Below are 14,348 nucleotides of genomic sequence, written 5' to 3' on the forward strand. Positions count from 1 at the left end.
TTCCCGACTGTCACTGGCAGTACACAAAGTGGATATGTCTCCTCGCGCTCCCCGCAGGTCGAGACCTTATACAAACAAGGTCACGTGAGTGATGCGTAGGCTATATAAATCACGTTACAGCCTATGTCCGGCCTCTCAGGATCTTCTCGCTGTTATGCATGTTTCTTTTCCGCCCGTTAAAAAGCTCCGTAGATCTGGCTACAGTTCTATATTTATAAGCATTAATTTCTTGCAGGTCTAAGAGAGGTATACACTTTTTGTGTTGTTTGGTGTTTGACATCCTGCCTGTGACTCTTGTCAGAGTGCAATTTATTGCCCTCTAAGTCTGTGGATGTCAAACTATCCTACCTCTCTTTCCTTCCTGTCTGGAGGTTTTTGAGCATCCTTGCTTTGTGCTGGCTCGCTCACCAGATACACGGACTGTTTTAAACAGTTTGTTATGATAGTGTATGTTATTCTTCCAAACCCTAGATATTCCAGGCGCGCACAGTGGTTAGCCCACAGCTCTCACCTTTTGGTAAGTATTTAGACGCAGCAGGATCCTTAGCTAGCTGCAGATATATTGCTGGAGGTTCTGGACGCGTTCTGTGGCCGAGCCACAGTTCTCGCTTGGATTACCTGGCTACACACGCAAACCAAGTGAGCAGGCTGAGAGCAGGCTGGGGAGCCTGACTGGCAAGCATTTGTTTGTCTGGTTGCGGTTCTGAAGTTGGTCTGCTAGAAGTTCTGACGTATCCTGCGGCCTAGTCACAGTTCTCGCCCAGATTCCCTGTTTGGCCGCCTATTTTGATTTTGAACAATGCTGGCGTGTACTTCTTGTGGAGCTCAACTTCAGGTTGAGGACGGCCATGAATTGTGGCCCAAGTGTCTGGGGGTGGGCCACCTTAGGTAAGCCCTGTCTTACCCATGTATGAACTGTGGCACATCAGGCAGCTCTCTGGGAGTTGGAGGGGGGACGATGCCATGTCAACAAGAGCTTCAAACTCTATATTTCCGGCCCACAGGGGGGAATTTAGCCCCAGGGAGAAGCCTTCCCCTGAACTGTCTTTTCAGGTGGCTGAGCCTATGAGCATACAGGCTGAGGATGGCTCAGAGCCTTCCCCCAGGAGCTGGGGGAGCGCCGAGCTGACGGAGGGACCCTGCCCATTGTGAGCAACACTGCCTGCAGCTCTGGCTAGGGTTGGGCTGGATGACATGGCAGCTACTAGCCGCATGGCCAACCCATTCTTTCGACGGACTCCTGCAGCCCCATCTTTTGATATCCACCCTCAGCTGCCTTTTTGGAGGAGCTGAAACGCTGCTGGGCGGATCCAAGTACAGGGAGTCTAGGACCCTGGCCTCCAAGCGCAATGCAGGGGAGCATGGCCTGGTTCACATGTCCCCTGTAGACCAGTGTATTGCCTCGCTTGCCTCACCAGATGAAGCACTGAGGGACAATGCCCGCTGTCCCAGGCCACAGTGCCGGGTCACGGATAGTCTACTCTTGAAGGCTTATGGCAATGCTGCCTGCATGGGTCGTATTTGGAACTCCCTCTTTGTGCTCCTCTTGCTCAGTCTCTAATGTTGCAGCCAGAACATGAAGGGAGAGAGCTGGGGGAAACAAATGATGTGGCAATTCTGGCATTTGGTCTGATATCCGGGGAGCTTGGCCGCTTGATGTCCACCCTCGTCGTTGCACGACATCAGGTGTGGCTTGCAGGCACCTATGTCTGATGATTGTAGGCAGATGCTACGGAAACTTCCTGTTGTGCCAGACCAGTTGTTTGGGCCAGAGGCTTTGGAGTGCAGGAAGCAGTTAAACCAGGCTTCAGAGGCCTGGGGACCCCAAAGTAGGAGCATGGGAAAAAAGTAGGAGCATTTCCCGGCTCAGCGCCCCAGGAAACGTAGCGCACTGGACCCACAACGCTGCCGTCAACTAAACCCACCGCCGCAGCCCTGGCTACAGAGTAACCCGGTTGCCTCAGGCAGCTGGCATCATCCCAGAGGTGGGTAGCCTCCATCTCGCCGGTCCCAGTGGGTACAAGGGCACAACCAACACCCCCCCAAGCCCCCGTATAACCCTCGAGGCAAACTCTGAGGGTTCCGGGCTGGCGGGGGGGAAGGTTTTCACAGCAGCACCTGGACTACTTGGCAGCCCATTCCCAAGATACATGGGTTTTGAACACAATGTCCCAGGGTTACAGGTTCAGTTCCGCGTCCGGCCACCACCACCCACAGGGGTCAGGGGGACCCCCCCCCCCCATATGCGCCCCCTCGCTCCGGGAGGCAGAGCAAACGACATCCAGGGTCCTTGCTCATATCGAGGCCCTGGACATGTCCGTAAACTGGGAGAAGAGCTTGATTCACCCAACACAGCAGACCACCTTTATCGGCGTGTCACTGGAAGTGTCGATGCAGGCCCGCCCGACTGTGGAACGGTTGGAGAGGATTCAAGGCCTACTACGGTCTGTCCACCTTGGGGCGAGTTTGACCGTCCAGACGTGGCTCAGGCTGCTGGGGATGCTGACAGCGGCCTCAGCAATCACACCACTAGGCCTGCTGCATCTACACCCTCTTCCGAGATGGTTCAACTTCCTCCACATGGACCTTCGGCTACACAGATGGGTCATGATCACGGTCACTCGCAAGTGCCTTGCTCATCTCCGCCGGTGGCGGGACAGCACATTCCTGCTGCATGGTGTTCCTCTCGGCTCAGTCCCAGCGAGGCTAGCGGTGGTGACAACAGATGCCTCATCCCACAGTTCGGGGGCGGTATGGCAAAAGAGTCCAGCCCAGGGGGTTTTGGTGCCCTCAGTGGAGAGGGCAGCACATCAATTTCCTAGAACCCCGGACTGTCTACTTGACACTGAAGCACTTCTTGCATTGTCTCAGGAGCAAGCATGTGCTTGACCGCACAGACAACACCTCGGCGGTGTTTCACATCAACCACCAAGGAGGAACCAGGTCACTGGAATCCCTGAGGGAAGTCCAGTGACTATGGATATGGTGTCATCCTTGGTTGGTCTCCAATCCTCCTTCATCTCTGGGTATGGCCATTGACAGGGATCGGTCACTCTTGACTGACCTCGGGCCCTCAATTTTTGAGACCTTGCGAAATGCAAGAGCTCCTTCCACGAGAGTTATGTATGCTAACTGCTGGGCTCTACATGGTACGGGGACAGGGAGTTAGACTCAGTCTCCTGCCCTTTACAGGACATACAGCGGTACCTGCAGTATCTTTTTGATGTAGGCCGGGCCGCCTCAACGTTGAAGGTGAACGTGGCGGCCATGTCTTTTAAGGCCAGTCGGGGCGCGTTACTGGGTGACACAGTTTCTGCATGGTGGCAGGAGGCTACGACCCCTAGGACAAGGTGTGCTGCAACATGGGACCTACCACTGGTCCTGCAGGCCCTAGGTGAGTCACCCTTTAAGCCTAAGGCAGGGGTGACTTTGAGAAATGTCAATTAAAACTGCTTTTCTGTTGGCTATTGCAACAGCCAAGCGTGTGAATAAACTCCACACACTATCAGTCCTACGTGTCTTTGTTGGAAGGCAGACAGTTCTGGGGTTACACTGTGGCCGAATATTGCCTTCCTACCAAAGGTTTTATCCCCCAACCATGTTAATCGGGCCATAGATCTGGGGGCATACCATCCTCCTCCGTACAGTACCCGGCTGGAGGAGAGGGCCAATTTGCCGTGCCCATTCCGAGCATTGCGGCTGTATATTGAGGCATCACAGGGCTTTAGGTGCTCAGCGGAAATAACAGGGGTTATAACAGTGGGGCCTATGACATAGCAGGTAAACCTGCCCCCTCAGAAGTTATCTGCCACATCCTGGGAGGCAATGAGGGGGGTGTCACTATCAGAGGTCTGTGCGGCAGCGTCCTGGACAGCACCCTGAACAATATCAAGGTTTTATCGCCTTAACGTGGCCTCTGGGTCCACGCTGGCATCGGTTATCCTACCTTTGGATTCTACAGTTGACCAATAGGTTGGTGTTGTTCCTCCTGACACTGCTGGTATAAGTCATCCACTTTGTGTACTACAGTCAGGAAGGAATTAAACAGAACGAAGTTACGAATGTAACAAGGGTTCTGTGAATTCCTGGATGACTTCCAGGCTCACCGGTCACTCGAAGATCCTGAGAGGCCGGGCGTAGGCTGCCACGTGATTTATATAGCCTACGCGTCACTCAAGTGACCTTAGGCTATAAAAAAGCTGCGATTGCAACACAGTACAGCACGAGGTCGAGCTGTTGTACTGAACATCAGCACGGCTGTGATTATCTACGGCCTCGTACCTACGACTGAATCACAGCCGTTTTGATATTCACTACAACAGCACACTCCCTCTTGTGATATTGCTTAAATAACCTGTGTTGTGTGTGGCAATCGCACGCTGAAAGTGAATACCGGAATCAATCACCATTTTATTTACCTGTACAGGAAAAATATTTTTTCCGTAGTGAACAATTTTATGACTTGAATTCAGGATTAATATGCAGGCAAAAAGACCAACCCCAAATAAAAAAAGAATTTGAACCACTCATACTGAAATCATTGCAATAGCTTGAGACCCATTTGTGCATTGCATGGGGCAAGTAACCAGAACCCATTTGTCGACACTTGTGTTTAATATATACCCATTTTTTTATACACATACAGGTTTTAAACACCAGGTCAATGCATTTCAACGCTGTTTCTGTCAAGGAATGACCATGTTAAAAGATATCCTGTGATAACTGTTGCGCAAAAAATGTAGTTGATTATTGAAAGCAGGCCAGGGCATTCAGCCAGGCATGTATAAGCACTGATGAGAGGGGCACATTTCCATATCCCTCAATCTGCCTTTCCAATTGAACCATATATAATAAACAGAGGGCAAACACATATGCACCCGATGATTAAGCCTCAGCACTGCCCTCCAGTGAACACTTTTATAGTGTTATAGTCAGAAGGGTGTTCCACTTCCAGAACACAAAATAAAAAAATTTAATCCTGCATGTTATTTCTTTGTAAACATTTATGCAAGCTGACACAAGGGTCACCTAAGGGACTTATTTTGGTATGGTTTAAAGGCAAAGTCTCACACACAAAACACACAATTTAACTAATTATATAGAACAGTGTTGATATGATGAGAGGAATTAGTTAAGTTCCAAATATGTTTTACATTCTTTTTTTAGACTTCAACTAAACCTATTTCATGCCAGTTTTACTCCGGTAAACGTATGATGCAATGGGCATGCGGTCCATTTGGCAGAAGGTCAATGGCCAGTTCAACCAACTGAGACTCGGTAATCTACGGTAATCAAATGATACCAGAAGGGGAGGAAACAGGGACGTCTCCGGAGCCTGAACTCAAGCTAAATCCATCTTCTCGTTCTTGTAGACTCATTTGGATCTACACTATTCTAAACTTCAGTTTGGATTTATATGGGATCCATCAAGAGAAAAATTCATGTTTATTAACTGTTGAAGAAAGACAACATCGTCTAGGAGTCAACCTCTATTTCACGGAGAACTGGATGCCATGTTTGTGGAGGCGGTCGATCAGCGTTGTCTTGCCGAAAGCTGCTCCGGGAGTGTAGACTCCTCCCCTGGAAACGGGTGGGAAGTGAAAGAAACAAGGGGGACAACAGGTGTGCAGAGCAATTATTAGACAGAGACAGACGCTGATAATGGACCAGCAGGGCTAATGCAAAATTATTTAAATGATGGTTATAGTGTTAGTGTGTGCATGTGTACAGTATGTGCATGCAAATGTGTGTGTGTACAGACGTACGTCCTGGGCAGAGCATTGGGTTCATTGAGGATGGTGAGAGCAGCCTGTACCATGGCGATGGGTGTAGCTACATACCCAGCCTCTGGATTGGAGAGCAAGCATCAAGTCAATTCAATAAAAGTTGGTTAAGCCAAAGACTACACTTCTCTACATTGGTAATGTGGGATGTTGAGCTTCATTTGACCCTTCAGAATTGATATAGTCGACGCATGAAAGTAGTTACCGGGCCCCTGGACCAGAGTACGAATCTTGCCATCAGGTTTTCCCTGGGAAGGGTCTTTTCCCTCTGTGTAACCTTCTCCGTAGAAGGCAAACTGGAAGGATGAGTCCTTCATCTGAAACACGGCATACGAGCTACAAATCAGCCAAGAGAACGCTATGTTCCATTGATTGACGGAAGATTGGCAGTTCTTAGCCTTTGTGCAAAGTTGAACTATTTCAGGGCCTCTACAGGACATTCCTTCCTGCCATTGGCTTTCTACATACCTGACTTTTGGTTGGTCCGGCCTTTGTGAAGAAACCAAAGGAGAAGAATTCTGGGTACTGGGGAAGAAACGTGCGAGAATAATGAATTCAATGTCGGTGGATTAATGTGGTGTTTCAAGCCAAATATTGTTTTTCCATTCCATGCATCTCACTACCTTGATGAGTAGGTTGCGTCCAAAGTTGAACTTGATCAACAACATGAACATCATTCCAGCAACCAGCAGCTTGATGATGTTCCCCACTCCTCCTACTCCTGCATATGCACCATACTGGACCTAACGAACCGGGAGGAGGTTCTTTAGTGCTTTAAGAGGCAGAACAGCAAAGAAAACCAAACACTTACTTGAGCTGCATCGCTAATAGCAAATAGATTAACATTACATCTTAGAATTATGTGTTGACCAGATCAACATATAGGCAAACAAATGGAAGATTGCTGCTCCCATTCACATATATATAATTTAAATAAATAATACCAATTAGAAACAAATTGATGGTACGAGTTACAATGAATAAAATACAAGCAGTTGACATGCCTACAGAGCCTATGAGAGGAAAAAGAGGGACTCACGGGCGACTCTTGCTGCTCCTCGGCCAGAAAGCGCTGCGTTCTCTTCACTACAGACGGGTCTGTGCCCATGAAGGGCACCGCATACTGCTGCACTTCATTGCTGTAGAACAGGGCGCTCCTGCACAACAGTCACCCACAAAGACTACATATTACAATCAAAATAACGGTCAAAACAAGCTTTAAAAGCTGGGAGGGAAAATCACCAGCGAAGAACAGTTACTAGTAAAGAAACGCTAACAGATCAGTGAGTGAGATATCCAATGTCCTTACCGTCGTTTAATCTTAGCTCCAACTACAGGAAGGGGCTGGTATTTGAACTTCCTCCTGAGGCTGCGGAGACTGGCACCATCAGCGACACCATAGATGGCCGACTGCCATGTACCGTCGTGGATGCTGGCGCCCTGGCACAAGCATAATTGTTTGGATCATTTACATTTTTCATTTACTATTTACGGTTTTTGCTTTAGCCATGCATCGGTAAGTTTATTCACATAGGTTTAGGCAAGGTCGTCAAATCCTGGAGTGCTGCTCCAGACTGTGTTTGCAATGAAGGCATACATAATTGGATCTGACAAGAGCTTAAAAACAGGACAGGAAGATAATGGTTGGAAGAGAACCGACTTAACATCGGACATAAAAGAGGTTCTTGTGGTAGGGGTCTTGGGGAATCTGGTTATCATACCTCTGGTCCTGCACTGGCCGTGAGGAAGCTTTCCACTGCTGTCAGTGTTCCTGTAGATACAGACACAGATCAGAACCACACCAGAGACTTCAGGATGGGATCTGGCACACACAAGGCAACACAGAGTCATGTATAAATAAACTCAAAAAATAAAATAAAATCAAACATAGACTATGTCTATGAGGCATCCAACACGCATTTCTGTGAATCAAAGAAAGACGGGTTGGTCAGTAGGTCAGTGTTTGCATTTCTAAGTGATCAATATAGAAGGCTGGTACGTTGGTGGCTTCTCAGTGTGTAGTTGTCGTCCAAACACAAGTGTATATGGATATGCGTGTGTGTGGGGGGGTCTATGAACATGTTCATACCCCTGAACTGGTCTCTGGTATAGAGGACTCCCATGTCAGCAGGGATGGAGTCAAAGCCGCAGCTTCCTACGATGTACACTCCCTTCTTAGCTGCCTCGCTGTGGTAGTTCAGTTGCATGCCCTCCAGAAACTACACGCAGACAGAAAGAATGTTCAACCTTAAAACAGTACAGTAAGATACGTTTTATTTGATACCATCATTGTGAGCCCAAATTCACTCCGTTTCTTTGGACGGCAGTAAGGATTTTCCTATACACATAACTAACTCAGAGGAGCTAAAACACAGACAGATATACCTTCCCTTTAAATAAATACAACCTTGTTGTCATAAGCAGACGTTGTTATAAGACATGCTGTTCATCGATAGCCTTGGACCATCCCGATATGGGGAGGACACATTAAGTTTCTCTCTGCGGATCACTCTGGCCTCGAGCACATTGAAAGCTTTTGCCAAATGTTTAAAAAAATCATAAGAGTGCCTCTGGGACAGTATTTCAGTTCATGACGAACAAGAAGCCCCAGTCTGCCTAAGAAAATAATAGCAGCACTACAGGAAAGTGTACCGTGCAGATTTCTGTTAGCGTTTAACAGAAATCTGCACGTAGGCTTCTTTCTGAGAGGAGAATAGGTTTTTACTTCGGGGCCAAGGAACAAGATGAAAGAAAATGTGCACGCTGCATGATGAGAAATTAAGTTAATGCAGGTATGGCATGCTGATCCTACTCAGGGAAGAGCAAATCCTACCAAAAAGCTTTCACCATAGTAGCACTCTAGTGACCATCTACAATAGTCAGGATTAAACTACTTCATAAATACAGATTTAAATCAAGAATCTGAATATTATGACAAATATGTCACTGCAGATGGTTACCTGAGGCTCTCCAGAGATGTCAAGGCAATGGGCTCCATTCTCTACACAGGCCTTGACTACCGGTTCACCATAGAACCTGTACTGCACACAAAATCATAAAAGCACCGATAAGAACACACACAACACATACTGTTGTTACAAGCCCATAGAATGCATTTTTGTTGTAACATTGTGTCTTACAACATTTTTGTCTTAATTACCTTTCACCCACTATGATGGAGTCATTACTATTTGCTGTTATCCTGCTGCATCTTGGCCAACTGGCCATAGTGCACAAGCTAGGAGCTAATCCAACACCTGTCCGGAGGCGTTAGTAGGTGCAGTCCAAGGCAAATCCCTTATCTTGTGGTGACCCCTCATTCCACCAGAACAAGTGTTGTGAAAGACAACGCAAAAATTTCATGTAGATTTAAACCATGAAACCTTTGACAATATTCAGCTATTGAAACCAACAAAATGTAGTCGCAGTGGGTAAATGCACTATAGATATTTCAGAAAAGAGCACCCAAAGAGCTTTAGTATATTGCATGGTTGTTTCCATTGTGACATTCTGTACACAATAAGACTTGTCGTCTCGGTTTTGAATGAAGGTTTCAGTGAATGAGAGAATGATAGGGAGACCGAATGGAACAAAAAGATCTCATGGACGAACGAACGAAACGACAGGAAAAAGTTATCTACATTCAGGGTTTGAATGTGCGCAGTCAAATACTTACAGGCCCCACACAGTTGAGGACAATCACAGCCTGTTTGCACATTGCTGCCAATGAGTCTGGTTCTTTTACATCTGATACAATGATGTCTACTGTCCTCAGCTCTGGTTTACCTAAACCACAGAAAGAAAGCTGTTTACTTGGAGGAAACATGGAGAATGCAAAGCACATTTTGACTGATGTAAATGTGGGTTTGTATAGCCCGTGGTTTATAATAAGGTACTATCTGGTCATCTTAGCAAGATAAGGGTTAGGCTTATCGACCTTGACTTGTGAATGTTAATGTTACAGACCTATCAAGTATTACTATTTTATTTGTTTAAGCTCAACCATCTAGTTGTTGCATAAAACACTGACTAGATAACAGTCCAAGACCAAATGCGAAAAGTACGTACTCAGTGCGCCGGCCGCCTGCTCCAGAACTTTCTCCAGTTTCGCCTTGCTTCTGCCGGCGACAGCCCATCTCAGGGTCCCACTCGGACCCTCCGAAACCGTTCGTGCCACCTCCTCGACCACATACTGACCAGTAAAACCAGAAGCTCCGAAAATAATGATATGGTAGGGCCTGCTGGACGAGGTTTCAACACTTGCCATCGCGTTAGAAAGCTTGCTAATCAGTCAGGGACGTGCACGTTAAGCTCTACAGACCTACTGATCAACGTTCAAGAAGGGGATGACAGACGCTGCCTTTATAGGACTCTAGTGCTACGGAAGTGCTAACACGGACACTTGTACAAAACAAATGTCCGTTATACTGTCCCAAGGATAGACCAACCATATACCTTAAGTATTTCCTAAATTGACACGTCGTGTTGGAGTTCGAAGTATTTATTTAAAACAAAACATGTATTGTTAGACCTTAAATCATGGTTGTACAGCCTTTGATATGTACATTTCTGCAGCCGTTTCCGTATGACAATGCTAAATGTGGGCAGTCCTAACTACAGTATCGCTTCTGATTGGTCTTCGCGGAGATGCCTCAGTTTTCTCAGTTGTCGCATACGGATGACGCTATCAATCTGAGCCCAGCCAACCACCACCACGAGAACTCCAAAACATTCTACCGAGGGTCAAGATGCTGTTACCTCAATGTCATGTCGTTTTCCCTGCAACTATGACGGCAAAAGCCAACACCAGATAATCGCGTAACAGAAAACTGTTAAAATAACCAGTCTTAAAGGTAAGTCAGTTATTAACATTATAATGCTATATATATAGATGCGTAAGTAGCTTACGTGACTGATGATGCCGTATGAAAGCCTTATGAAAGGCATCATGAGGAATACATTATGAAATTGTATCTATGTCCTGTGCTTTTTTAAATCTATTGAACCCGTATAGTTCCTTAGTGAACAAAGTAGCAGTGCAGTGTTTATGGTCCCAAAATATTTACGCATTTATGTATCCATGTGCATTCAACTAAAGGCATCGTAATACAGTAGGCCTATCGCAACATCACATTCAGATATATTTTTATTTTTCTAATATTATAAATAGGTAAACTGTAAAAATGTAACAGTTGGGTATCGATATAACTTTGCCTAATGCCACTCATCGTTATTAATTTCTGACCCTCCTTAGGTTTTTCTCATCCAAGTATCCATCCGTCTGATCATAATGTCTACCCAGCTATGCAAACTGGTCGTGTTGGCAGTGCGTGCTGCTAATTGCCGACACCCCCGGAGTATAACGGGTTCTGGCCAAGTAGTGTTGACCACTATGGGACCCTCTGGAGTATTTAACTGTGGAGCTCCAAGCTCCCAGAGCAGGGCTTACAGTCTGGACTCTCTGTCCTCGGGTCCTGGTCGGCCCTCACTTGGACGCTCTGCACAGCAACCTCGGGTGGAGGGGATCTCTGCCGCCTCAGCTCTCACGCAGCGAAACCTTTCTGCTGTTGCTGTGCAGGTAATACTTGCAGAAGAATGCAGAAGACCTCTCATCAAATGCTGTGCAAAAGTCTTAACGGTTCCTTGATGTTTTCAATTGTTTATGTTTTGTCTCTCCAGGGACAGCGTCGTCCTATGTGCCGATATGACTTCTTGGATATTGGGGATGTAGAGGAAAACATAATTCGTGCTAAGGCGTGCAAATTAATAAGACACTTCATTGTGGACCCAACTATGGCTGAGCTAGTTGCAAAGCACCTAGGACCTGGCCTTGAAGACACCAAGACGATTATCTTTGAGTGTAACCCAGGTGTGTGTGTGTGTGTGTGTGTGTGTGTGTGTGTGTGTGTGTGTGTGTGTGTGTGTGTGTGTGTGTTGTGAACATTATTTCAATTGAACACACTTCTGCTAATTGTTTTTGGGTTCAGGGTTAGCATCTGCTAGGATTGGCTGCTTTCATAACGCATGAAAGTGAGGGATATACATCTGTTTGTTTCTCTTAGGTCCAGGGGTACTGACTAAGACACTGTTGAATGCAGGAGCTCAGAGAGTCGTAGCTCTCGAGGGAGACAAATCCTTTCTGCCTGACCTGCAGGTATGATAGGAAACAAATTTACTGAGATCAAGATGATGTCACGATCCATTTTTCCAGGCTAAAAGCTATGAGCGAATTGCAAAAGCAAGGAAACTTGATTTATTGAGATTTTATTGTTGGCATCAGTAACTAGTTGAAATAAACCTGGTTGTTTGCATTGGAAATCCTATTTATTTATTTATGTGAATATTTCCCTCATTCTAGGTTTTGGAAAACCGTCTTGATGGTCAGTTAGAAGTAGTCCACTGTGATTTCTTCAAGCTTGACCCTATTGGCAGTGGAAGCGTCAAAGCCCCCACTATGTTCAGTGATAAACTGTTCACCGACATGGGAATATCCGAGGCCAGCTGGACAGATGGTGAGCTAATGGACGCAGAAAGTTTCCAACGCATGACATAAGTGCAGGTGTATTGAGAGTAAAGATGCAGGATGCGAAGCATCTGCATGGACATTTTTTCATATGCATAGCCTCTGGATATTTGTCTCATTTGGAACTATTTCTGTTGTTTCTGCCTCTTTTTGAGTGACCCCAGACATTCCTGTAAAGGTGATTGGCATCCTGCCCTTGCGTAATCAGCGTGGAATGCTGCTGAAGATGGTGTATGCTCTATTTGAACGACTGTCCGTCTACAGATATGGTCGAGTTGAGCTCAACCTCTTCATTAGCGAAAAGGAGTATATGGTGAGATATGTGTGCCAATGTGTACACTATAATAAATTGAAAGCTGTTTCACAGTTGCTGTTAAATTTAGGTAACATTTGCTTTCATCATACTATGTGTTTTTTTTATTTGACCAATGCTCAGATCAGTTAACTTTTATTCTCATCCTGTGTTTCGTAACTATTTTCAGAAACTGGTCTCCCGGCCTGGTGACATGATGAACTACAGAGCCTTCGGTGTCCTCTGGCAGATGGCCTGTGATATAACACTACTGCACAAGGTATTGAACAATGGTGACATCGAGGGGAGAAATGTGTGTTTTTATGGCTGTGCAAAACTCATAAAGAGCAGCAGAAATTTTAGCACGCATGCCATTGGCTTAATGTCAGCTGATGAATTGACTTTTAAATGGGATAACCTCTTCCGTGTTCACGCAGGAACCCTGGCATTCGTTTGTGTCTTCCAAACAGTGTCGCACAGTTCAAAAGGGAAAGGTAAGATGATCAACCTATTACTTGCACATTAATAACGCTGACCCAGCATATTACGTGACTTTCATGGGTAGTGGTGGTGGTATCGAGAGAATATACAGGTTATGTTCATATACTTGGATATATGTGAAATGGATGGTTGTCACCCTCCTAAATCTCTGTATGTCTATATTTCTTGTCCACCCAGATTCCAAATGATCATTTGTGCCTGGTACGCCTGCAGCCAAGAGCTGATCTCTTCTCATCCTGGCTTTCTCCATCCAACGCTGGAACGTTATTAATGATGGTCAAACAATGTCTAGCCAAGAGGAAGGTCAAACTCGTAGATAGACTCAAGTAAGTAGCATTAACAAGCACTTCATGTGCTGCATATACATGTAGCAGGTCATATTCCTTGATTACATTGTTTCCTTGAATCTGAAAGCATGGCAAAAATATTAATTATATTAATGCTATGTGTTAGGATAATAGATAGGAGAAAATGTAATTAAGAAGAACATAGGTCTTGGTTTACGGTAGTGGAACATGTATTGTTGTTGCAATAAATTGCTAATACATACTCCTTCTTCTGCACCCCCTCAGTCTGTGGTCTCCAGACAGCGGTAGCAAGCTTCTAGAGGAAATGGGCCTGCCTGAGGACATTCTGACTGGGAACGTGTTTCCAGAGGAGTACCTGAGACTGTTCCAGCTGATGGAAAAGAGTCAGGAGTTCACTCAGAGCTGGCTCTACGATGAGATTCTGGAGAACACACAGAGAGAGGGATGGGCATAGAACATTTTTATATTTCTATGACAAAATCACAGGCAATATAAAAATATTCTGAATATTATTGCAAAGTTGTGATACAACGTGAATAATTTATACGGTTCGCTGAGATGGCCTAATTTACATAGTTTAAGTTTTAAAAAAATAAAATAAAAAAAATAATGTGGATAAAATATGCTTTTGATATAAAAACATTAAATGCTCAAATGGAGACAAAAAACAAATCATGTAATTATTGCAAATAAATTGACATGCTTGCTGAGTATGATGCAAATTGGTAAATGTCAAATATTGTGTTTGTTCTATATGACCCTTGGTTATAGCTCATTTAGAGAACCTTCTATTCATTCTCCACGGGTGAACTCGATTCAATGCAATATTTTCCCGGTGGATGAAGATTGTGTCACTTTATGTATTACAGCAATGATATGTAATTATAGATAGAACACATGAGGTTTGTTAAGTTATATTACCAATACTCTTTATAGTAAAT

At 45.4% G+C, this 14,348-nt stretch overlaps 2 protein-coding genes across 2 annotated transcripts; one reads left to right on the forward strand and one right to left on the reverse strand.

The window, feature by feature from the left end:
- Positions 1-4,576: 4,576 nt before the first annotated feature.
- LOC307075816 (saccharopine dehydrogenase-like oxidoreductase) lies at positions 4,577-10,361 on the reverse strand. The gene is made up of 12 exons (XM_079736512.1): positions 9,852-10,361; positions 9,460-9,569; positions 8,744-8,824; positions 7,873-8,002; positions 7,505-7,554; positions 7,093-7,223; positions 6,823-6,940; positions 6,407-6,526; positions 6,252-6,308; positions 5,989-6,100; positions 5,766-5,847; positions 4,577-5,580 (listed from the first exon to the last, which is right to left on the reverse strand). The coding sequence occupies exons 1-12, from the start codon at positions 10,048-10,050 to the stop codon at positions 5,490-5,492; spliced, it is 1,281 nt and encodes a 426-aa protein (XP_079592638.1). The 5' UTR covers positions 10,051-10,361; the 3' UTR covers positions 4,577-5,489.
- A 128-nt stretch (positions 10,362-10,489) lies between these two features.
- tfb2m (transcription factor B2, mitochondrial) lies at positions 10,490-14,061 on the forward strand. Its single transcript, XM_079736193.1, has 10 exons — positions 10,490-10,636; positions 11,038-11,361; positions 11,463-11,652; positions 11,846-11,937; positions 12,142-12,295; positions 12,471-12,619; positions 12,789-12,878; positions 13,036-13,092; positions 13,277-13,425; positions 13,672-14,061. Exons 2-10 carry the CDS (start codon positions 11,074-11,076, stop codon positions 13,859-13,861), a joined length of 1,359 nt encoding a protein of 452 aa, XP_079592319.1. The 5' UTR covers positions 10,490-10,636; positions 11,038-11,073; the 3' UTR covers positions 13,862-14,061.
- Positions 14,062-14,348: the final 287 nt, after the last annotated feature.

The sequence above is a fragment of the Pollachius pollachius genome, assembly GCF_949987615.1.
Source record: "Pollachius pollachius genome assembly, chromosome: 5".
NCBI classification, from domain to species: domain Eukaryota; kingdom Metazoa; phylum Chordata; class Actinopteri; order Gadiformes; family Gadidae; genus Pollachius; species Pollachius pollachius.

Coding starts and splice junctions, on each gene's coding strand:
- tfb2m (XM_079736193.1), top strand. CDS start 11,074: ATGTCTACCCAGCTATGCAAACTGGTCGTGTTGGCAGTGCGTGCTGCT. Junction 12,879..13,035: donor ATATAACACTACTGCACAAG/GTATTGAACAAT, acceptor GTGTTCACGCAG/GAACCCTGGCATTCGTTTGT. Junction 13,426..13,671: donor AAACTCGTAGATAGACTCAA/GTAAGTAGCATT, acceptor GCACCCCCTCAG/TCTGTGGTCTCCAGACAGCG.
- LOC307075816 (XM_079736512.1), bottom strand. CDS start 10,050: ATGGCAAGTGTTGAAACCTCGTCCAGCAGGCCCTACCATATCATTATT. Junction 7,555..7,872: donor TACCAGAGACCAGTTCAGGG/GTATGAACATGT, acceptor CTGTATCTACAG/GAACACTGACAGCAGTGGAA. Junction 5,581..5,765: donor CCCAATGCTCTGCCCAGGAC/GTACGTCTGTAC, acceptor ACCCGTTTCCAG/GGGAGGAGTCTACACTCCCG.